Consider the following 26,007-nt stretch of genomic DNA (forward strand, 5'->3'; position numbering starts at 1 on the left):
CAATTTTGCTGCCATCCACGTCATGATTGTCATTACTTAAATCACTCTCATCATTCACCATCCTCAACAAGAGCCGTCAGTCAGCTGTACTATCACCGCCAACATCATCCTCAATATTCTCATGATCGTGCCACTGCCACCAAAAACCATCATCTTCCCAACAATTATCATTCACCATGAACACAATCATAATCAACAGTATCATTATCGTGATTACGCTGACAAACACCACAGTGACTACTGGTTTATTAACCAGTGGCTACAGCATGTCAGTATCCCCCATCACAAACATCACCCATCACTACACACATTCCCAAACATCATCCTCATCATCATCATCATCATCATCATCATCACCGTCGTCTTTATCACTCCAATTACGAACTCTGACACACACACACGTCAGCTTTGCAAAACCAGAGTCCCGGTCTGGGCCTTTGCCTGAGGACATCAAAACAGCCCTAATCTCATTAGCGCTCCAGACACAAAACAGCCCTAATGATTAATAGGATAGTGGGGAGGTGGGGTGTGTGTGGTGGGGGCCAGGAGCTGCTGCAGCTCTGTACTCTTCTACATTCGCTAGATGTCGGGGATCACTTCCAACCTCAGGAAAAACTGCCACCGGCCTCCCCCATCATCATGTCCGCCATACCAATGCTTACAGAAAATGGCACATCCCTGTGCGGCCCACTGCAGCCACATCTGCTAATGCATGGCAGAGGGTAGTTTCAGTAAACCACTTCTAGGCTGTTAATAGACAAGCCAGTCTGAATACACGTCAGTGTGTACGAGACCATGGACCCTAAAAGGGATGAGAGTCTTTTACCTCTAGCAGCATAGGAGGTCACCCGGAGAGACGTGAACACGCTGCACTGGTGCCAGAGAGTAACGCCGACTCACCTGTCGATGGATGAGCCGTTCCTAAGGGAGACCGGACCGGAACCTCGTGGGCCCAATCTGGTCTGAGGTCCTAACCGGCGCCCTTCAGCAGTCCCTTGCTGTTGGCCGCTGTAGAACCAGTCCCCAGACTTTGTGAGGATTTCTTGTTGTTTTCGGCACAGGTTGCATACCCACATCACCTACAAGTGAGGAAAAACAAGACAGACAAACTAGGTCAAATATGTCAGGTTTTGGCCTAATTGTGCCGGAAAAGAAAAGGAACATTTGCCTAAACTCCTCATTCTCCCTTTTCCCACATTAGGAATGTGCCAGAACAGATAACTGACTTTCAGTTTCAGAACTAGGTGTCAGGCATCATACACATTGCCTGATAATGATCCCAAATATGTGTTTTATTTTGTGCAACTGCAGACAAAACTACTGTTGTGGAATAATTTGTGGGCAAGCTTTTTAGCAACATCAAAATATTGTGTGTGTGTCTGTGTGTGTGTGCATGTGTGTACATGCACTTTTGTGTGTTTGGGGGGGGTGAATGTGTGCACCTTTCAGTATGTTTACACATGTAGAGGGTTGCCCCTGTGTGTGCATGATTGTGCCTTCTTCTATGTGTGTGTGGGTGGGTGGGTTTGAGTGCCATTGCATGGGTTTGTGTGTTGCAAGTGGGTGTATTTGCAAGAGGATTCAGTGTCCCACGAAGCTGGCTGCACTAAAGCACTCTCCTGCAATGAGCCCCAAGCCTCTACAGCACACAGGAGAGTGAGGAGCACAGCGAAATCAATACAGGCCACTAACCACAGCCTTGTGCTGGAGAGAGAGGGGAGAGCAGGAGTTGCTGAGTCACCATTGTATGAAAGAATGAGTGACAGCCTGAAGAGAGGGAAAGAGAAAGAGCTAGAGAGAGAGAGGGGAGGGGTGGAGGGAGGGAGCGAGAGAGAGCTTTTACCAAAAAAACTAGTGGTGAGTAATTCTTTATTGCTATCTTAGCAGAGAGTCTGTGTTTACATACAGCATGGCGTATTTAGAGGCATCTATTTCCCACAAAAGATAGATTTATTGAGGGAGAAATCTTAATACATTAGATTGCTCTCTCTTTCTCCCAGCACAAACGTCCATACACACAAAATATACACAGTTTTATGTTTATATTTAAAACTGAATAAAGCACAAGCACTATGACACTAAAAATAAAGCTATTGTGCATCTCTGTAGATTTCTATCCTTTCAGTGATTCCATTTGTAGCGGTTCTCTATTCAATATTCAATCCTATTCTCCCACTTAAAAGTTTAGTCCAAAATGTCGAGATCATACGTCTCAGTTTGCAGCTTTACGTTTTCTCCTTTTTTATTTTGATGGCACTGGAAAAAAATGGCTCTGCTCAGACGGAACGCAGCCTTCAGCTATTACATTCAGTGCTGAGCTTTCACTTCAGCCTCCCTGAATTCAAAGTGGGCCTGCCACGGGGGAGAGCACAGGGAGCCGGAGATAACGGCGCGCTCCCATACGGAAACGCATTAACCGTTGCGATGCATAATCTTGTCATCGCCGTTGTCTTAATTAGTGAATGCGGGCTATATTTAATTTCAAAAACGCGCGATGGACATTTTCCCCACATGTAACAGCAGGTACCTCCAATGTATTTACACGAACGAAGGGGTTTAATTACTCTACGTATGCTTAACCAAATGTTTTAGAATAGTAGGATATTTGGGTAAGGTAAACCCGCAAAATGTCAGAAAATCACTGAACGCATGTCACAAAAGGTTGGGGAAGAAAATGATGTGAGGAAAGACATTCACTCAAGATATTCTGAGCTAATGCTGCGGGTCTATTTTCTTGACCTAGAGAAAGCACACCTGAACTAAGGTGAAAATCTATTTCGTGCAAAATCGTGAAAAAGAGACATGAGAAAAGAAATGTACCATGATGTAAAGATGTAATGACATTGCATTTAGGCTGACTATAGTACAGATATCTAGAAAGATACATGTCCTACCCATGATGGTTGACTCAGTCATCCTGTCCGCGCAGAGACAGTAAGGCAATTGTGCGCAAAGAAAATATCCACTTTCAGCGCCATGGACAGTTCCAGTTCAGAAAAGACAATATCGTTGTTTGGTTCGCCTTTATAGAAAGGTCCATGTTGCCCCCGCCCAACTTCATATCAAAACAGACGTCATACGTCAATGAATAATCTAAATGTTTAAGGAACTCCACTCAACTCTGTATGAGAGAGAGAACATCCCAAGTCTGTTTTATGCGGCACTCGCTGCCAAAGAAGAAAAAAAATATTATAAAATAAGTAGGGCGAACGGCAGAATGCATTCACCAGCATTCCGTTACTAGTTATGTCTACATTATTTATGGATGCTGCTAGGATCAAGCAGCGAAGGCTGAATCCGCTTCATTACGAATGCACATCGTCCCCCAGTGGCACCACAATGTTCAGCAGCGACGAAGTAAAAAAGAGAAACACGCAAGAGACTGGAATGAGAGCCCTCACACACGAGGCCAAAAAAATCGGTACCCTATAGGGAAATCTATTTATAGCACAGGTGATTTCTTCACCAAATTGTCCCTGAATTTAAGGCAGATGTTACCCAGCCGTACTGGGCAGCACTCGAGATTTTCCATTTTTTTTAGAATGTTTTAGATTTGTTTCAGTTTTAAATATAATAATCAATAATCAGGTCCAGTTCCCATTCCTACAAGAATGTTACCTGTGTATGTCTATGTGTGTGTGTGTGTGTGAGAGAAAGAGAGAGAGAGAGAGAGAGAGAGAGAAAGAGAGAGAGAGAGAGAGGAGAAGACAGAGAGAGAATGTGTGGTGATCTAGGCAGGAGAGAGAGAACGTGTGATGATCTAGGCAGATGAGAGGGGGGGGGGGGACTGGTGCGTGTGAGTGCTCCATGACGTCACCTGCTGAGTGCTGAAAAAGAATCTGGTCACCCGGCACTGCCGGGGCAACCCAATCCAAGCTCCCAGCAGACACCACAGGCCATTCAGACCGCAACCAGACACAGGGGCCCCAACACTCCCCATCACCACAGCAACCAACCCTCCCTCGCCCCCAGGTGCATCCTGGGACGGCCCTTACATCAGGCCAAGGGGAGAGCGAGGGAATCAGTAACCAGTGGAGGGGTGAAGGAAAGAGGTGAAGGGTGCCTTCAATGTCCCTGATTTACAAACTCTTCGCCCTTATGGGCCGGTGGATTGGGACCTCATCCCTTGAAGAATGCACGGCGGCCGACACTGAAGATATGTACAACATCTGGACTGAATGAGAACCTCTAGTGCCTGCCTTTGTCTCAGCTGTGTGCTCCATCCTTCCGCCTAGGGTCCTCACGAGACACTGTGTGTGTGTCATGCATCCTCTGAATTATTCATGGAGGTTGAATAGCACATTAGTCACTGGTTAACCACTGACCAGAGGGACAGTTCTCCTACACTTTTATCTAGATCACTCCAGTAAACCAGTGAGTACCAGTGAGTTCATAGATATTAAATCAGTGAGTACCAGTGAGTATTCATAGATATGAAATCACAAATGGAGCTGGACGATCTATACGCTATTCAGAATGGGAATTTGTTTTTCTCTCATCTCCGATTTGTTTTACTGTTGTTTGTGATTCTTTTTTTACTTTCAGAAATGTTCACGATCACCTATGGTGTCTTGGTGATTGTAGTAGACATGAGCTCACTGCTGGGTTGACACTTGAGCTGCGTAGCTCTATGTAGTTAGGTCACGTATCTAGACGTATCAGCTGATGTTTAACCACTGATGTGGTCTGTGTAGTTTGTATCAGTCTGATGGTGACAATGATGCAAAATTTTGACAGAACAAAAAAACAAGTTTAAATCATAAATAAAAAAATACTAAACTACTAGGTAGGAAAGGAGTAGAAAAAGAGGTTGCTAACCACTTTGTCCTTCTGTGGCAAGTCCATGCAAGCAAGACAGCAGCAGATATGGTGGGTGGGAGAAATGGACAAATGCAGAAAGGGAAGGAGAAAGAGAGAGGGAAAGACAGAGAGGAAGAAAAGACATGAAATGGAAACAGACAGAATAAGCACAGGAGACAGAAACAGACAGCAGCAGCAAAAATACATTCAGACAGAGAGAAAACACGGACAGAGAGTAATGATACTAGTAGTGATTTACATATTGGAATTTAACCTGGAATGGATCTTTTGTAGTAATGAACCATGGTGTATTGACCAATTCCAACAGACATGTTTGTATGCATGTAATAATTTCCTGATATATACTGCCTCAAGTGGACCAATAGCACTAATACAACACTACATATCATATAAAACAGTAGCATCCCACACTTAGAAATAGCAGGACAGGCCAAGGTACATTTAGGTCTAGCATTGGACAAGCCACCTAAAATCCTAATGAGTCACAATAATAACCAGCACATAATGAATGAATCAATTATATTTAGTCCACTAGGCTTAAGGCTGCTGCTCCAGCATTCTAGCAAGCACTTCCTGTCTTCCTGGGCTGAGAGACTCCAACTTCCTGGATACACCGTGTTCCCTTCCTCAAAAGCTGCTGGCACTGCTGTGCTGTAAGACTGCAGCTCAGAACAGCTGGATGCTAGCACCCTCTTGTGGTCCTGTAATGTCTTCAGCTAATCTCTCAGTTGACTGATGAAAACATCTCAAATAGTTTTACATTTCAAACTACTTTCTTTACAGTGAATATTTACATTTTGATCAAAATTATTGTTCCAAGCATATTCTTAGATCAGGCATTAGCACAAAGGAGATCTTGAATGGCTCTGTCAGCGAATCTTATGACGTGTGTGTGTGTGTGTATGTATGTATCGGTTTGTACCGTATGTATCTGTCCATCTGTGTCAGTATACATGCATGCAGGTGGGTGCATGTTTATTGATGTATTTGTTATTGTGTGTTATGTGCCTGTATGTATACATGTATGTCCATTCCCACAGTGTACACTGAGACTTTTCATTGGCCAGGAAGGGGAGGGTTCGGAGTCTGGGTACCTTGTTGGAGCGCAGAGAGACCCGTCCCCCGCAGCGGGCGCAGAACTTGGTTTGGCAATAGGAACAGACATGGCCACAGCCGTCGGCAAACTTGGTTTTGTGGCAGATGCCGCAGGTGGGCGAGTCAGTCTTCGGCTCCGTCGTGGTTTTGGCCTCATCCCCGATCTTCTTCACCTGGTCCTTGTACATTTCAAACTGCTGGTGCAACTTCCTGTAGGGGGGAGGGGGGAGCGGTAGCAAAGAGCAAGCATGAAGGATGGCAATGGTGACATGGGTCAAGTTGATGGTGATGTCCTTGGTATAAAATTATACAAAAAAATTAAACTTCTAACCTACTACCACGTTCTGGTCACACCTAAGAGTACATTTATTTGAGAATCAAAAAGTCCGACTATTGTCTTTGCTGGAACTATCATGTTTTGAATCTGCACATTGTCTTATAATGCTTTAGTGGTTATTTATTCAGACATTTAAAGAAACTTACAGTGCTACTGTCCTACCCTACTGACAGCTCTTTCATTAACATCCCCATGTGAAGGAGGTCTAAATTCTGTGCATATTCAAACAACTCGCAATCCTTTTTGGTTTGGTTTGATTTGGCTATTTTAGGTGACTGTGTCCTACAATAGAACTGATTCTGCCTACGATGTGACCCTTTCATTTTCGTACCTCACCTCACTTTAGAGAAGCAGAACATCACAGCATTTTTTTTTCTACAATTTCTTTCATCATCTTAAAAGCCGCACTCATTCTGCAATCTGCAGAGCCATCTTTTTTTGCTTTAGTTATCATGTGTGAAACACTCCAATTAATCTCTATATTGCAGCATCACACATTTTTGCACTCAGGATTAGTATGTTGTTAATTGGTCAGATCAGCAAAAAAAAATGGAGCTTCCTGTTTCTGGACCATGATATTAATATGTTCTTTAGATGATGTTAATAGTAGGGCCCTGACCGCAATGTGTTAACACCTTTTAATACAATACAAAAGAGACTGATTGAAGACCAGCGTTCGTATCTGTTATTAACATCTACGCAGTACTGGTGGGCAAGGCTTCTCAATCAATAGCTATCGCACAGAATTGCATAGTCATCAGGACCTCATTGATCCCTGTGGGCATTTCTCATTGTTTTTGAAAGCCATACAGGAGGGGTAAAATATGGGGGCCAGACCCTGTTTTACATCATTTGCAGGTTGTTCCGTCTGAAAAATGGATGTCGGCCCTGTCAGAAATGTCTGATGTTTTTCTTTTTTTTTTTTCATGGATTTCCTGCGCCATCCTTCCAAGAGGTGAGCACATTTTTGTGGCTTTGGCTCAGAAGATTTCTCTCCCTGTATTTTAAACTCCAACACCAGATCCACTGGAGATGTCTACGTTAAAGAATAGCAGGTTTCCTATGACACTACTGTCTAGCTAAGACAATGACTCCACAGATACACTGGTAGGAATAGCAGGCTACAACGCAAATACAATGTGAACTTGGGCAAATACTTACGCAACACCTAAATCAATTGGAGATGGGGTCAACCTGGTAAAAAGGGCATATTGCAAACAAGCACCTCAAAATGATAAATAACAAACCTATAACAGGCGATGTGTGATTCCAAACCAAACAATTTATCAAGTTACTTTGAATAAAATATGTCCATATGCGGGAGTATCCAATATAGCACAAGATAGCACAAATACCTACTATGCTAACAACTACTACCCTCTAACACTGTCTCACATTCTTTAAATTAGAAGGTCTTCGAGAAGGTCAATGTGACGGGCCACAATCTAAATATACACACACATATGCAATACTCACTCACACGTGGGATATTCTGTTTCCTCGACACCTACAGTACACAACACTAACCACAAGGGGGACCTGGTCTTTGTAGTACCCACAGTCTACCGAAAACATGTGCTTTACCACAATGAGCAGAGTAATCGAGCAGATAGAGAATCTCATACTATGCAGACCTACTACGCTAATATAAAGCCATGAGTTCAGTATGTCTAAAGGACTCAGCTCATACAAGAATCAACAAAGTGATGAGAATCTGGATGTATCCCCATTCCCAGCTACATGAGTAAAAGGCAAAACATTGTTGATTGTTGCAGAATCTGAGGCCACTAGGTCAGTAGACTAAGGTCCTCGTTTGACTCTCAAAGCTGGGAGTCGGTGTGCAATGAGTGGAAGCTGAAGGTGAAGCTGGTCCCAGGTCACTTTCATGTAGTGTTTCTCCTTAACTGTTTTCAGGGATTTATGTTCAGTACTTCCATCATTTGACACTCAAAAATGTTTACCACTTTTGGCATTTTGTAGTAGCAAGGGTAAGGGTATGATGTAGCTTCAATTCAACAAATAATTTCAACTTGTTAATGTTTGATAAGTGATTAATGATAAGGTTTGATTGGTGGTCAGCTGTCATACCATTAACCAAAGTTATGAGACTGAACTGGGACCTGGGTCCATGGACAGCTTCAGCGCGGAATTCACTGCGCCTCCACCACACTCCCCTTCCGCCATACTTACGTCTTGCGTTCCTCCTCGCTGAGAGACTTCGGCTGGGGCTGCAGGACGTTATTTACCAGCTCAGTGATCCCACTAAAGGGGTTCCATCTGTTCGAACAAGGCACAGCCACATCAAGCCACGAAACAAACCGCAGGAGAAACTCTCTCCTCTTTCTCTTTTCTTCTTCCCTCTCTCTCTCTCTCTCTTACACTCACTCCTCTATCTTCATTCTCCCTCTCTCAGTGAGCACAATCTATGCAATTCTAAGCACTTATTTCATTCACTCCATGAAGAAAGGAAAAGCACTGCAGTGCTGAGACAGAGCAGTCCAAGATGGAAGATCATCAGCAAACTGTAGAAGGCTTGAGAGTTATGTTGCTGGTGCGGGTGGGAAAATGCACTATAGGGGGGTCTGTCAGTGATGAGATCAGTCAGGTTGCAAAGGATGGGAAGTGGTAGAAGAAAGAGAAGGGACAGCGATGGAACCATTTAGGGCTAAACAAAATTGGTGAAAAGACAGTGAGAAGAAATGCCACCCGATAGGAAAGCCTGAGTACTAAAGAAAGATTGAGCTTTTCTAGCTTGAAGGATCAGGGTCTGTACTGAGATAGCATTTACAGCATCTCTCTCATCTATCAGTAGAGAGAGAAATAAGCCAACAATGATATAGGACACAACAGCACCGTTAGAGAGGGCAAAGGGTAAAGCAGAGAGTGTATCATGGAAAAGGCATGGGGGACTGAAAATTATCTCCCAAAGATCTAGATCTCATACTACTTGTAGCTATATCTCTCTACATTACAGGAAAGAGTGGGAAGGACAGAAGCCCTACTGAGAAGCAGGAGGCACAGCAGTATTGAATGACAGAAAGTAGTGTCAAAGCCCAGGTTCTGCTAAGCTTACTTACTGGGATGGCTGAGGCTTTGGGTCTTCTTTCTCCCTAGAAAGACACGGTTTGCATAGCTCAGCACAACACAGATGGTGACACAACAAAAAACAGTAAGAAATAATGCTGATGCGTTAAATAAAATGACACACAACATGAGCTATATCTGGACTTGGGATAAGCCCCAGGGCTTTCATTTATTCATGAGGTGTTATTAATAATGAAGTGTTTCATTATGAAATTTGTTGAGTCACAAATATTTAATTCGAGTGGCCCTCTATGATGGCATGCAAATGATAAAGGAGATGACAACAGCATGACAATGTAAAGCACATAAAGTAATGACAATTTCACTTCTAATATAAACACAGATGACATGAATTACTGAATTACTGAACGATGAAATGAGACATTGTTTATATGATAACCTGAATTTGAGGAAGGAAAGATCTAAAGGGGGTTTACTGAATGCAATGTGTCGTGGGCCACCTCCTATGAGACAAATGAGCTTCATAAATGAGTATTAAGGAGGAGAAATACAGCACTCCTTCTGCCTGTCTGTTTGGACAGACAGACACAGAAATCAATGGGATCCTTCACGGCACACATCTCCGCAGCTGCATGAAAAGGGAGTGGAATGCATGCAGGGTGGAGGTCTAGGAAACCAACACCACCCGTCTGGAAATGCACACTGGGCTGGTGTGTGGTCCTGTAGCAAGAGGAACCCAAGCATCTAGAAACGTTCTAAAGCATTGCTAATTTTGGTGGGGGGAGAAAACTGGGGTTGACCAACTCAGTCAGGACATGATGAACAGGTAGGGCCTCAATGGGGAGTTTTTCTGGCCTCATCTGATTTAGAAATAGGGTCATCTATGAGGCGACTAGTTCCACTTCCACTAGCTAAGCACCATGAGGGTTCCGAGTGGGACAGGACCTCTTTCTTCAACAGAGAAAGCAGGCGGATGCCACGTCTGTGACAGGAAGTTGGTTTCTGACTGACAGCGAGTCATGCCCAAGCCCAGAGCATTCTGGGAGTCACTGGGTGTCTCTGCTGTGTCTACTTACTGAGGTGGTTGAGGCTTTGGTGCTTCGCTCTCCCTACAAAGACAGGTTATCAGCTCAGTACCACACAGATGGTAACACAACAAAAGCCAACAACAGTAACAAGCTATAGCCCTGGTTATGCATAAGCCAAACCTTCACCGTGTCTGCCACCATCAAGAAAATAATTCAGAACATCTTAAAGACTTCTATATGCACATATACACACACATTTCAAACAAATATTAGCTGTAAATATCATATCTGTTTCATTCCAAATACGCTATACAATGTCAATTGATATGCATAAATACAATGACTATTCACAATATCACAGCAATACAACTATACAACTACATACAACACAGCTTTTTTTGGCAGGACTGCCAGACAGACTAGTTGGACATCTAATGGACAGACTAGTTGGACATCCCAATCTACAGTAGGACCCTACATGAGGGACCCACCACCACAACCGCCACCACCAAGCTCTATGAGGATCTCAAGTCAAATAGGACCTCTAGTCAACACAGAGAGGAGAGCAGAGGGACACTACAGCTCTAGCAGTCCGTTGTACTATGGAGTCACAGCTACTAGCATTAAAGCCCAGAGCATTCTGGAAGCCACTGAGGCGATTCTACTGCCGTTTACTTACTGAGGTGTCAAAGGCTTTGGTTCTTCTGTTTCCCTATAAAGACAGGTGTGCAGCTCAGTGCCATACAGAGAACAAAACAATCACTGAAGGAGGAAGCTGCTACAGGGTGATCTCAAGGTCTGGGTAGAAAGACAGCTGGCATATTTTCCTGAATATGAAAACACAGCTTTAAGGATTTTTTCCACTACAGCTTACAGAGAAACCAATGCCTGAGTGTCCTATGGACTGAGTTGCACCCCTGTGATCTGGCATTGGGAGGGGTCCATTTCCTGGACATCAGTGAAAAGCCTTGGTGAAAACTTCCCATATTATATGATGCTCCCTGGTATAAGACATATTTAGTGGGGCCCTAACTTCATGTACAGGCAACGAGCAAAGCAGCGAGCAACGAGCAACGAGCAAAGTCCATCGCACGTGAACTAAAGGTATCGTGTGGCGTGTAAGAGAATTCCGCTGACCCACTCATGTTTGCGGTTAGGATCCTGCTCATGTTATTAAATTAGAAAAATGATTTTGCCAAGTTATTAAATTAGCTTTAGTTCATTCGCGGCAGACTTTGCTCATTGCTTTGCTCGTTGCCAGTTGCCCTTCAATGAAATCAGGGCCCAATGGCTAGGTTAGGTTATATTCATCCAGTTAGGCTAGACAAGACAATCCACAATCGCTGGCGCTATTATAAAAATCACTGGTTCACACTGAAATGACGATTGAAGAACGAAGCTCACATCTCCTTACTAACAACTGTCAACTCACTACTTTTCAACAAACAAGACAACAAAGCTGTGAGCATTCCAAAACTAAAAACATATGTAACCATTTTGTCTTATCTCATCAGATGTATGTAAACTGACAGACAATTATGTTGGGTTTGTGCAAGCTGACTACTTTTACACATATTTTATGCATTTTTTAAGACATGAATCCGTCCCTTTCTCTGCATTCAAATTCTGGACACAGAAGCAGCAGATGACGTAGCTTTTGCTGGTTTCCTCTGCTTGACAAAGGGAAAAAAAGATTTGAGTGAGAAGAATGTAGTCGAGAACCCTCAGATCCTCTCGCTTTTCCAAATCAAATTCACATCAAAGAGCAGTAGGGCAAAAACAAAACCGCAAAAGACAGTGACGAAGGCACCCTATTCACGTCAAAGCCATCACATTTAACAAGCGAAAAACAGGGCAGATGAGACACAGACACATGAAACAGACACAGAGTCAATGGTAGTGGTGCTAAGAATAGCCCACAAGCATGTGTGACAGCGTATATGTGTGTGTGTGTGTGTGTGTGTGTATGTGTGCTTGTGTGAGTGAAAGGTGGGAGAGCCAATGAGCATTAGTAGCTATAATCAATAATCCTGTTACACAATGATGGCCTTAGATTGAAACAGTGCTAACAGTCCGCCTTGCTTGTACCCTCCACTCTGAGGTCAGAATCCGAGCATGAACACATGAGCACACGCTGCAGTGAGACGATGCGTGGTCATGTAGCATTGCAGTGGGTGAAAGTTTATTTGGATCTATTGTCAGGCACCATATGTCACATGCTTTAGATACCGAGCATAGAGCACTGCACAGTCCCAGAATGCATCACAGTTGTGTTTCGTCTTTCAGGCTTGAAATAGAAGAGAGTAAAAAAAATCAGTGGGCAACAGAGAAAGTGTTGGATCAGGTGTCTGCTGTTTAGACTGCTGTGGCGGTGAGGTTAAAAAAACCACAAGTTTGTAGATGTACTCGTCTAAAGAGATTAGGGCAAGCCCACTCTGAATAGCCATTCAGCTCTGTCCACTTAGCTGACTGAGTCCAGCCCCGGACTCGGCCTCGCGGGCAAAGGTCAGACAAGGGAAGCAACTGAGCCACACGATGCCAAGTGATGTTGAATGGAATGGTTCCTGAACTTGAAGCAGACACTGGAAACTCTCCATCCCATCTGCTATGTAAAGAATGATTCATGTTTTTTATCCTTCCCCATGACGGGTTTCAAAGGAGTTTCCGGTGTCTCATTTTTATTGCATAATAAAAGGTATGACAGACATTGAACGAACGTCACACTCACACTCTCGCAAGCACGCATGCAAACACACCAAACCACCCACCCACCCCCCAAAACACACACACGCACACACAAACACATGCAAGAATAAACACAAATACACACAGATATTTGCTCACATGCACACATCATACATACTGTAGACATAGCTTTCTCTGCTGAAAAACACAAAGGCTGAAATGCACAGACATTCAGTCGGGCTCTCGAAGCTGCTGGCATCGTGAGCGAGGGATTTGGGCAGAACCACCAAACGGAATTAATATGGATCCAGACGCTTCTGTCTGTTAGCAGAGAGCCACTTAAACCCACAGCAGCTTAGGGCCCATTCTGGCCCATTGCTCCTATATTTACAGAAAGGATAGCAAAGAGAGGAAGAGAGGAAGAGGAGGGTGGCAGTGTGAGGAAGGTTTAGCCAGGGCCTTCCTTTGAACTCATTTCCATGGTGCTGAAAGCTCTCTAGTGTCACTAGAAGGTTCTTTTTCTAATGTTGCTTTCAGTCCCCTGAATTACATACTGCTTGTTCGTGTGATTGACCTATTTATCACGCCATCTCCCAACACCACACTGAACATTGCATATCTTAAGTATGTCCATAGGCCTTCATCTAAATAACAACTCTACAAAGGGCTAAATATAACTGCATACTGTAAAACACTGGGCCATACAAGAGGTGTTCTTGATACCGCATCACTGACTGTATGGTATGGGGTTGGCCTCACAGCGGCCTTTTAGCAATCATGTACATAACATCATCATCATAAACACACAACAGTCTTGAAAAGCCGGTTCGCTCCTCAGTTTCTCCTTTCGTGAGATTCCAGCAGGGAGGACGACTCCTCCTCCGGGTGGTTTAGTTCTCTGGGCTCCTTACGCACAAGGGGCTCTTCCTAGAGCTTCATAGCCTGCGCTGAGCAGTATGTCATGCGTGTATGATTACATAACCAAAAGACATGGAGGCGATATGGAGAGGAGTAAGGGGGACGTAGAGGAGGAGGGGGGCAGTGGATGGATGGGGGGGGGGGTGTGGGAAGGAAGGGGAGGAAGGAAGAAACCCAGGAGGCCTCTGGCTCATCAAGAGGACAAGCCCTGTGTTGGAAGCAGTGCCTCCGATGTTCCACCTGCTCTGTGGTGCAAACTGGGGGGGATCTTCCTCTTGAAAGAGTGTGGAACAATCCCTCCAGCACCTCGCCGTCTCTCACCTCTAAAACTGGAAGGCGTCTGCTGGTGTATTTATGTCACAGTCCCAGAGATCCTGCACTCTCCTCTGTTCTTCTCAGCCTCAATGCTGGTTATTAAACAGCCTTTTCCTTTACAAGTTTTTTTTTAAATGGCAATTGCAATGTTCATGTTCACCAACAATGGCACTGTACAAGTGGCAAAGGCCCACTTTTCTCAAGGGACCTGAGGTCTTCATTGTAAGCTGCATGTGAATCTCATTCTAAGCGGGAGGGACATTTCTCATGGATTTGTAGGCTGAGAGAGTATCTAACTCACTGGCATAAAGACTGTAGTAAAATAGTTTTCATATTTGAGAGAGAGCTACAGCGTCAATCAGGCTATCAGATCATATTGTTATTGGTCTCTTAATGATTGGGAACGTCTGACTGCAGAGCAGAGCATGTTTCTGTGTTCATCTTCCTCAATCAACAAGCAGTTAGAACTGACACGGAAATAAAATAAAATGGTTGTTAAAAACGGTAATGGAAGACACAAAGGCACTGCCTTTGACAGGCCAGCACAGAAGTAATCACAGTTGCCCATTAATGCACAGTAATCCAAACAGAAGTGCCCAGACCAAATCCCAGTGTGTGAATTTAACTGGGCCTTCAGGTCTCATGAACAGTGGCTGCACTGAGCACCAGTTAAGTACAGTCAGGCCCCTGTGCTAATTGGATCTCGTGGTGTAATTAGGTTCAAGAGGTTTCCCAAAAAGAAAGACAGACTGTTGGCTCGTCTTACTGGGACTCCTGAAGTGGCATACAACATCACTTAAAATTAGAGATAGAGAGAGAGACAGAGAAGGAGAGAGAGAGAGAGAGACAGAGAGAGAGAGACAGAGACAGAGAAGGAGAGAGAGAGAGCGAGACAGAGAGAGAGAGAGAGAGAGAGAGATGTCTGAGATACACAGAAAGGGAGGGAGGCATTCTGGACTTATGTAGCATGTCTGTGATTCTTACAGTGACTTGAAGTTCTATATTTATTGACTCGTCTCTGACAGTGACTCTTCATTTGTTTCACAATGTAAACAAAACTGAAAACACAGAGGAAATAAGGCGTGTTGTGTGTCTGGTTTGGGCATCTGAGTCTGCATGTTTGTTTGACACACATTTTTAAGTCTCACCAAGCAGATCAAGCCAAGTGTGTTTGTGTTTTTGGAAAAGTCTTCTCTTAATCTCAGCTCCACAACCACAACAGACACTGACCTAAGAGGCTGGCACGACCGTCATCGTGTGGGGGTGGGGCATGGAGGGCCATGCCCGGAAGTGCCCTCTCCAGACATCTCCATCACAGCGCCATGCCCCCTCTCCTGCTAATTCTCAATCAGATCCTTATCCCCACAGCCAGACACAAAGCTATCGAGTAGTGCCCTCGTAGTCGAGGGCACACAGGTAATTATGGTCATTGACCAACAACGCAATGAGCAACCATTACCAGGGTAATGTCATTTTAGACACACCAGACAAATCAAGAAGAAAAAGCCAAAGAGAATGACGAACAAGACATTCTCCAACAGAAGAAGCTCACAAACCAAGTTCATTTACCATTTACATTTAGTCAATTCATCTAGATTTACAATCCCTTTTAATAGACGTTTAGCTAAAACCACAATCATATTGTGTATTTCACAACCCTGTATTCTAATCGATCAGTGTTCTGGTCTCCAGGCCTTCACCAGGACTCTGGGCTATTCTGTTTCCTTACGCAGCATAAGGGATTGCACCAGGGAGGCCACTTTACCTATTCCAGCATGAGCTTGTGAACTAGCCAAGTATGTACAGTATGAATGAGCAGTTAGCAGGGCAAGCCCGCTGACCCCTGCCGAGCCAACAGAAGGTCTGAAACAGGCTCTCCACCTGCCATGCTCCCAGCACAAACAATCTCAGTTCCATTCTATTTTTCAATAAGCCACGGTATCCAATGGAGACGGGGCAAGATGGGCACTGTCGCCATGCCAAAATCACAGCCGGGCCTATCTTGGCTGGCACCTCAGATAACCGTGTCATTGCAGGCTACTGACAGAGAGGCATGCACTGGGGCAGGAAGAGATGGAGAGAGTCTCACATGGGAAGTAGTGCAGTGTACTGACACAAGGTGGCATGGGCACACAGGGACACACATGTGGTCATGTGGCAGTAAGTCTTTACCCCCATTAGTGCGGCAAATGCTTCAGTCAGAGAGTAATGATGTTTTCCAACGTGAAGACCTAGATGTTATTGTCTCAACAGAGGTATCCCATCTTCACAACAAATGTTTCTTAAAATATGGCAACAGATGCATGCATGTCCTCTCTGAATTTTACACACACACACACACACACACACACACACACACACACACACACACACACACACACACACACACACACACACACACACACACACACACACACACACACACACACACATCCTCTGTAATACTAACAGTATTGGCATGAGCATATGCAGTGGCAAAAGAACAGTGGTGTCCACCAAACAAGAGAGTCGCAGCTAAATAATGAAGAATAAACTTGTTGGTAGAAAAACATGTGGTGACCTTAGTCATGGATCTGATTCTTGACATCCTACAAATGAGTCATTCTCCCTCTCACACAGAGTCTGACAAAACTCTTCTGGTTCTCAGAGAACTGTCCATACATTTAAAACCACACATAAAGTATCGTTCACATCACAACGTAACTGCATTTCATACAGGTAAACCTTATGGGCTTGCAGCCCTGGAGGTGTGTACGCACCTTGTAATGCATCTTTTTAGCCAGCGTATAATTAAGACCTGATAATTAAGTCACAAGCTAGCCCCCTCTCACACTTCTCTCTTGGAAGAGAGCCGTCTTCCTCTGCACAGTCACTGAGAAAGGACAAGCCCCTGATTAGCAGGTGCAACAGGTGTTGTCTTGCAAACAGCTTGTCTTGCTCTCTCGACCTGGCTGTAGTATCGGGTGCCAGAGCCAACACTGGGCTGGCTGAAGTGACCTGGCCAGACACTGATCCAGTGTGTGCACTGGGAGCTAAAAAGTGAATGTCAGCGCTATGATATTTCATGGAAAAGGGCAACGTACCATTCATAACAGCAAACTCTCTGTGTTTCTGTATATTTGAGAAAGTATGCGAGCGAGAGAGAGAGATAGGTAAGGATGTGAGAGAAAGAGTTCCTTGTTTTGTATAAAACATACTGTATTGTCTATCTCCATCAGGCATCCTGGGCCCCAGTATTAGCAGTAAGGGGGCTGAGGGGGAGGGCTTCTTGTTATTTATTGCCTGGCACTCGGCAAGAGGGCTTTCTTCTTTACAGCCCCTTCCTTTCTCTCTCTCTCTCTCTCTCTCTCTCTCTCTCTCTCTCTCTCTCTCTCTCCATCCATCTCTCCCTTCCTTTCTCTCTCTCTCTCTCTCGCACGGCGTGAAATTAAAGCGGTGCCGAGTCACGGCTGCCACGCTCAAGATGTGAGATGTCCTTGATAAGAGGGAGGAGGGGGGGGAAAAAAACGTTCAAAACTGGAGGAGTGTTGCAGGCTTACCAGGCGGGGTGAGAAACATGATGGATAGTCGTCCCCCCCCCCGAGAGGCAAACACAAGGCGCTGAGGCCTCGCGTAGTTCACAATGCGACGCCTGTCACATAGCTCAAATAAAAGTGACAGCTGACCAGTGTTGCTCATTCTCACCTGTGATATTCGGCGACTTGTTCTAGTGAGGATGAATGAAACCAGGATGAAGACGGAATGGGGTCTGACCTGCTGCGTGGATTCGCTAATTGTGCCTCACCATACACACAACATATTAGGCAGCATCCAACACCATTTTGTAACATCCAAGAATTGCATTGCTCTTTCATAACCACAGAGTCAGGCGATGAGGTTGTTTTAATTTCGACACACCAAGCAAAAAAAAAGGGGCACCAAAACGTTGGCGATGACATATGTGCCGCAACAGCGCTGACCAGGTGAAAAACAAAACAAAAAAACACAAAACAAAACAAGCCCACTTCACTGCAGTAGACGCCTCACCTTTGTCTGGTCCGGGTGACATCAGCAGCCTGCCCGACCCACGTAAAAGTTTCAGAAGGCAGACTGACAGGCAAGCTCATGCAGAGTGACACCGCTGTCAGCAACCTCGGTCCCTGAGTGTGAGTGTGTGTGTGTGTGTGTGTGTGTGTGTGTGTGTGTGTGTGTGTGTGTGTCTGTGGTTTTAAGAGCTCCAGTGGAAGAAAACGTGCGTCTGTCAAACACACTCCGTTCCCACAACAGAAGAGCGTGGAGCTCAGGCCAGCGGAGTATGGCACCATAACAGGGGCAATGTAATAAATCATACGGAGAGAGCTCCTGCTTGCATATTGTAACGGTAGCCGTCGGGGGAAGCCCGTCACAGGAAGAGGGCCAGCGGTTCCCTCTCTTTGGCATGGGGGCCATGACACATCAGATCAAATCTCATCAGACCCACAGTGATCTGGGCAATGAAAACAATTATGGCAGAAGGCACGTTTAAACTCGATTGGCTGCCTCAGAGGATGGGACCTCATATATCGCCCTATTCGGAGAAGTTAAAATAAATAACCAGAATTTCTACAGTTCATACAAGCTGTTGGTGAGGTTATTTATCCTACCCAGGTATAACCTGCTGTATGACAGTGCAAAAAGCAGACAGACACACACACACACACACACACACACACACACACACACACACACACACACACACACACACAAACACACACACACAAATACATACAGTATATACACATGCAAACTTCAGCACGGCTAAGTGTGTAAACCAAGCCAATAACTGTAGACACAAACACACACACACACACACACACACACACACACACACACTGATGCTGTCACTGATGATAAAATGTGTATGTAACATGTAGCATTATTGCTCCCAGGGGCCATGGCCCTGCGTGTTCCCCCTGGTGCTTCCCGGTGACGCGAGGCTAATGAGGTGATCCATAAAGAGTGTCAGGCAGTCTGCTCGCCCCTTCCCACTCTCACCAGTGGCCTGGCTGGCGCAACCAGTCTGCTTCCACAGGCTACAGCACACCCATCAGAACAGCTACAAACAGCAGCCCTGTTGTTCAACTAGGATCACACTCACAATATCAACCAGGTCTAACAGACTATTCAATTAAATTCATTTATTTTTTTGATATAGCACCAAAACAATACAATTGTCTCAAGGCGCTTTACAGAGCCCAGTGCCTGAACCCCCTAAGACAAGAACCGTTAGGATGAAGCCACAGAAGAGTACTGGGAAAGTACTGTAAGAATGGCTAGGATAGGACTGTGAGAAAGTCAAACTGGTGTATGATAAATAGACTGATTTAGGAACAGAGTAGGACAGCAGTAAAATCAACCCGGATGAGTAAATGTAGGGTACTCTTAGAACACTCTGAGACCCAATAGCAGAATCCAGTTCAGTGTAATTATTTTCATTACAGTGTAGTGAGCCAATCTACAAATATGAGCGGACAATAGGTGCCAGTGTAGGCTGGTGCATAAACAACACAGACCTGGTCCGCAGTCATGGCAGGATATGAATAGATCCAAATCTAGCTCTTATAAATACAGGTAGCTCTCACAACAGCTAGAATGGAATGCGGAACACCGCCTCAGCTGATCTCACTCCGTTCATTGACTACATCAGTCCAATTGACACAAATTCAGTGGGTGATAATAAAAATAACACCAACATAGTTTCACATACACATAAGAAATCTCCAAGTTTCACGACAGGACAGTGAGAGACAGGCTGTTTATAAAAAAAGCTCATCTCCAAAAGGTTGCTTATGGCACACATGTACTGCGTAGCACCAAAAACAGCCATTGCAGGTGGCTGGTGAGTCAGAGCTTTTCTTCTCTTCCCCCACCCGAAAGACTAGCTATCTCACAAGAAATTACCTCAGCAGCAAAATCCCTGTAGGCAGCTCTTTTCAGGCAGTAAAGATTCACCACTAACCGTCAGTCCCTCATGAAGGCACAGTCATGCCATGGTGAAGTAAGCTATGAGCTCATTTACCCATCAACTACTGTGTGACAACAAAGCATAAATGTTTGCTTCAACCTGTAAAACATATAGCCTGGATCTTAACACATTTACGTTGTGTGGCGTTTAATCTATGTGGCTTTCTACATGATCACAGTGATAAGTGTGCATTCACTGAATGGCCGTGTGGATAAAAGAGCCTGTTAAATGGCTAACGTAAATGTAAATATTAGGGCGTGGGTTGCTAGGATAGGACTGGCAGTGCAGGTAATGTGGCGATGAGTTTGTTCACCTGTCTGCCGCCGCTTTCATTAAAAGCTGGCATCCCGGCACATCATGTTCTGCCACCTTTCCCAACTTACACACATCTGCTCGGCGTGGCTGTGCCGCGCCGCACCGCCTGCCCCTGCTGTCAGAACGCCCCGTCACTGTGACAAGCAGGTGGCAAGGAAGTTTTAAAGCAGCAGACAAATTTGTTTTCACAAGATGGGTGTAAACAGCCAACCCACCCCACCCCAACTCACTGCCTTTTTTTCAGAAAACACAGCAAATACAAAGACAGCTCCTGGGCGGAAAGATGATGATGGGAAATGGGGAGGGGTGGTTTACAAGTTTTGACATGCCACCTTGAAAGGATGACAGACAGATCTCAGACCTCAGATCTCAAACTCCCAGGAAATAAAAAAAACTGACATTCAGCTTAAGTGTGATTCTGACACCCCACAAGGGCAGACAAACTCTCAGCTACAATGACCTTTACTGCAGGACTAGCCCTGTGTGCGCAGGTTCAAGTGCACCAGGGCTTTGCTTACTGCACAGTCCATTTCACTATGTAAAACAGGTGCTTATTCACTATATGGCTCTCCACCATGCTTTCCACCTTAGCTGTCCACGGGGGGGGGGGGGGGGAAATGGACTTAAAGAGAGTTCAGGTCAAAGAAATTAATTGACAAAGAGGGCCCTATGCTTGTAACGTGGAATAGGCTTTGATATATTCGTTGGCAATGTCTGTTCCGACTTGTCAGTAGCATCCTCGTATTCCAGACAAAACGACAGAAAACTCTATCTACTCGATAGCAAGCTAAGTCTTTAACACCGTGGTACTAATAGTAGTCATCCAACCTAAAAATCGCTGACAGCCAATGCTGTCATAGCCGACGTAATGCTTTGCTACGAAAAATACAGATAAATTAATTCAGGTGAATCCAACTTTGAATTGACGTTAAGTTAGCAGCGTTAGAACTAAGCAGCAAACCGCTGCCACACACCCATCCCTAACATCGTTGACAGCTGTAATGTAAAGTGACGGACGACTGCGAAATCTATCTCCACCTTAACACACTGACGGACAGCGTCGTGGTACTGAAAACACGGTGGTGTGCCGAGCGCGGGGCAGCTAAACCCTCCGTGTAATTCACGTGATAAACCATGAATGAAGAATAGCCTATATCTAAACGTGAAGCCTAAAGGTACAGACGAAATGAAAGATGTATGTCTTCTGTTCAAAGTGTGATTTGTCTGACTGGGAGCAGTTAAACGTCTAAGTAATCTGTGATAAAAGGCGGTTGACGGGATTTTTAGCCGAAGATGGCGCCCGTAGCTAACCCAACCCAAAGGCGACAGAGCTAGGCCCGCGCTGAACGGATGTCAGCTGGCACGGGAATTGCCCCTATAGTAACAGAAAATACTATCGCATCACCATTTGTAAATGCACTGCCGACTTATCAAGAGGAGCGATAAAATCCACCGAGGCGCTTTGTCATTCAATGAAACGCCCACGCCTCCCGTGTTAAGTTTAGGCAGGATATTTTGCACTGCTCTAAGTCAACAATACTATTGACACCCCACGTAAGCACTGATATTCAATAACCAAAGACAGTTGTGCTTAAAATAACACCGGTGTGTGATAGAAACCATTTAAAGTTATACAAGCACATTGAAATGCAGCTACCAATTTCAGCACCACACTGCAGCAGCACGAACCGTTCTCAGCCCCACACAGTGGTTAGCGGCTCGCTGGCCAGGTCTGCTCTATTCAACAAATGGCACTTGAAAGCGCTTACTTCAACATGGACTGCTCTTTCTCCTCTTCTTTTTTCTGTCGGTCCATGACAGAGAGGATGATCTTTCTTTCCTCCTCTGTTAGGTGGCTTAGGTCCGGCATGTCCGACGGGGCATCCGCCGCAGGAGGAGCGGTCGGGCCGCCCCGGGGCCCGACTGGAGCAGACATCTTTAGATGGAATTGCTAAAAAAGACCCAACATCACGCATAAGGACTTAAATTCTGACCCATTTCTATAGTCATGACAAATACGTATGTATTGCCCTATCTGAGCAGGTTGTCCCAGCAAGAATGCATGCATCACGGTTCAGATAACTTCATCAGGTTATGCTCTCCACAACATATTTTTGTTCTATAATGAACGCATAGGTTAAAAAAACTGCACATCTAAACTGCTTTACAGCGTTCCCTTTCAATGTCCACAATGCTTATAGCCAACACATGTTACCACCTCCATTACCTAGAAGCCCATATGCATCCGCCTGATAAGCCTGCCTGATGTATGGTTTCTTAATTCTACATGATCATACACCGTCATATCGCAGTAGTCTTTGGATACCAGCGTCTGCTAAATACCTTACTATAACTATATAACTATAGTCCAGTGCTATAGGTAGGCTACAGCAGGCGGTGAACGTTGCTAAGCGGCTGCTGAGATGTTGTCTGCAATTCTTAGCACGGGTCCAGGGATCAAACACATCGACTCTTAGAGACAACGTGAAATAAGGTACTGAGGGCGAAAAGCCTCTGAGTACTGAGTTTCATGCAGTTTTCACGTTGGGTGCCTTCCAATGACACTGCTCAACAGCCATCCATTCGAATGGGTTCGGAGGGAGTAGAGATCAAGTTCTTGCCTTTTATTTCGCAGTCATGTTAAATCCAGTCTAACCCATAGCTGGTCCTTCTAGGGAGAGGTTAGCCGCATCTTCAAACGCAGGGCCCTCGTTCCCTTCTTGCGGTTGTTTGCGTCCTCTTGCCTCTCTCGCTCCCCCTGGTTCTCTCCTGGTGGATAATTCTTGGAGATTTCTTGAATGCTCAAAAATGGATGCAATAGGGTAAAAAGCCCGATAGGATGGATGGGCGGAGCAACGGTCTTACGTAGAACAAAGATCAGCTGCTCCCAGCGGGAGGGGGCGGAAGTAACCGGTGCTGTGGCACGTTCATTGACAGAAGGTAGGCTACGGGCAGCATTTTAAAAACATGAACTGGATGATCGTTTGACTCGGCTGTTCAAACCTGATGTAAAGAATAGATCCAGGTCTCGACGAATATCCACAACTTGCTGATTAGGTTACCATACCAACATTAAAAACAATTCACTTTTGTGATAAAAATAAACCATATTGAATCAAGGCTAAAGGCAGCAACAGGTCTAAAACGACACGTCTAGACTATGCAATGATTCTCATAGCCATGCAATGATTTCCATACATTAATGTTTCCCCAACTAAGGGCAAAAGAAATGCAAATAAACACAACAGTAAACACAAACCTAATATATTTTTTTTTCTAAAATGAAAAAAGCCCTTTTGTTTCCATCGTCAGTTTGTAGTTCAGATCTGCATTTTAAACGCCTACCGACCCATAATAATTATGTGAGCCTAATGTAAATATGTAAGTGCATTAAAAAAGATAATGTTCCTGGATATCCCTGTGAATTCTGTAGCCTACATCTTGATTTTGTCTCTGTGTTTTTTAATACATTTCTTTATATTTTCGTAACCTGAAAATAAAAATACAGTGCATTAGAGCTTTAAAAAGCTCCACTTTTAACCACGAAACCGGCTATTTCTTTACGCTTCCATGACATGCTAACGGAGATGTCAAACATACATATAGCTTAATTACTGAATATGTGGTTATCTACCACAGCTAGTCCCGTGTGGGTACATACAATTATTCATAAAAAAAGGTCTGTTTCCTGCACCCAAAGGGTCCAGTGCCTATTCATCAATTGGGTCCTAAAAATGGAATTACAAGTGAAATGAGCGCCCCCTATTGGTCAATTAGCATTAAGTAAGCCTATTTTTCCTCAGGCACCATAGACTGCTTCTGGTTTGCCACCAGAGAAAAAAGCCAAACACCTGTTTCAGTTTATTTGTTTGTTTTGTGTTCCTTTTTTGTTTTATTATTTATTTCAATAAATAATCATCTGTGGTATTGTGTTTCAATATAGTAATCAATCTTTACCATGACTAAAGCATTTATTTGGACAGTGTATTCTTTCATATTTAATTACATCTCACAGGCAGAAGCCACAGATCAGAAGCACTGTTTGTGTGTCTGGTAACGTTTCAGGTGCACTGCTAAGAGAGGAACTGAGAGTGTTAACAGGAACTTATAGTCAAGATAGACAGACAGGACCTCTTCTGCTATTCAAAGTATATAAGTAGTACAGGGAACCCAGTGATGTTATGTAATGAAGCACACAAAACTTACTTGGATTGTCTCTTAGTGTAGGATGTGTTTTGCCAGGAACTATCACTCAGCAGTTAAAGCTGTCTGCTTTATCGCTCAACGCTATCCCAGTCTTCCTTCTGTGACATTCTTGCTTCAGATACGCCACGAAGGTCATGATGTTGTTGCAGCAAGAAAATTCATAGCTCTTTCAGCTAATTTTAAAGTATTGCTTCATGATGTCCTGGCTTAGCACATATTTGTTCACAACCTGTGTCCTCTTTTGACAATGAAGAGTGAATATAGATGTGCACATAAAGCCCATGATAAGGTGAGGTGTGAGTTTCAGTTCTTCACTAATGATGAAGAAAATGGCAAAAGAGAAGCAAAAACGTCATGCTATAACTCTGAGACATTCTGATAAGATAAATACAGTGCCTTGCATAAGTATTCACCCCTTGGATATTTTACCCTTTTATTGCTTTTATAAATCAATCATGGTCAATATAAGTTGGCTTTTTTGACCAAAAAAAACACAAAAAAGCCCTCTTTAATGTCAAAGTGAAAACAGATTTCTACACAGTTATATCAATTAAATACAAATATGTAATTAAAAATAAGTGATACCATAACTATTCACCCCCTTTAAAGTGACTGACCTAATTCAACAGAGGTCCAGCCAATTGGTGCTAGAAGTCTCACAATTACTGAAATGGGGATCAGTGTGCAGTGAATGTGTCTCAAGTGATTGTAGTATAACGACACCTGTGTCTGGAAGGTCCATTCACTGGTCAGTATTCCGTAATCAGTATTCCTGGCTACCGTTACACCATGAAGACCAAAGATCACTCCAAGCAACTCAGAGAAGAGGTTATTGAAAAGTATAAGTCAGGGGAAGGATACAAAAAAATGTCCAAGGCACTAAACATCCCCTGGAATTATGTTAAATCCATCATCAAGAAATGGAAGGAATATGGCACATGTGTAAATCTGGCTAGAGCAGGCCGTCCTCACAAACTGAGTGACCGTGCAAGAAGGATACTAGTGAGAGAGGCCACCAAGACACCTATGACTACTTTGAAGGAGTTACGAGCTTCAGCAGCTGAAATGGGAGAGACTCTGCATACAACAACTTTTGCCCGGGTTCTTCACCAATCAAAGCTTTATGGAAGAGAGCCACTGTTGAAAAAAATTCAAATCAAATATCAACTAGAGTTTGTGTGTGTGTGTGTGTGTGTGTGTGTGTGTGTGTGTGTGTGTGTGTGTGTGTGTGTGTGTGCGCGCGTGCGTGCGTGCGTGCG

At 44.3% G+C, this 26,007-nt stretch overlaps 1 protein-coding gene across 2 annotated transcripts in view; it reads right to left on the reverse strand.

The window, feature by feature from the left end:
- Positions 1-23,399, reverse strand: part of rims2b (regulating synaptic membrane exocytosis 2b) — a 111,157-nt gene extending 87,758 nt beyond the window's left edge. Inside the window, exons 1-5 of one of the 2 annotated variants that reach the window (XM_031585764.2) lie at positions 23,164-23,399; positions 22,312-22,493; positions 5,916-6,126; positions 4,819-4,830; positions 901-1,079 (exon numbers count right to left, since the gene is read on the reverse strand). In XM_031585764.2, the coding sequence (XP_031441624.1) occupies positions 901-1,079; positions 4,819-4,830; positions 5,916-6,126; positions 22,312-22,478 (569 nt within the window). In that variant the 5' untranslated portion in view covers positions 22,479-22,493; positions 23,164-23,399. The remainder of the gene's footprint in view (positions 1-900; positions 1,080-4,818; positions 4,831-5,915; positions 6,127-22,311; positions 22,494-23,163) is intronic. The other variant, XM_031585765.1, reaches the window with a different exon arrangement.
- Positions 23,400-26,007: the final 2,608 nt, after the last annotated feature.

Source organism: Clupea harengus, chromosome 19 (assembly GCF_900700415.2).
Source record: "Clupea harengus chromosome 19, Ch_v2.0.2, whole genome shotgun sequence".
NCBI lineage: Eukaryota > Metazoa > Chordata > Actinopteri > Clupeiformes > Clupeidae > Clupea > Clupea harengus.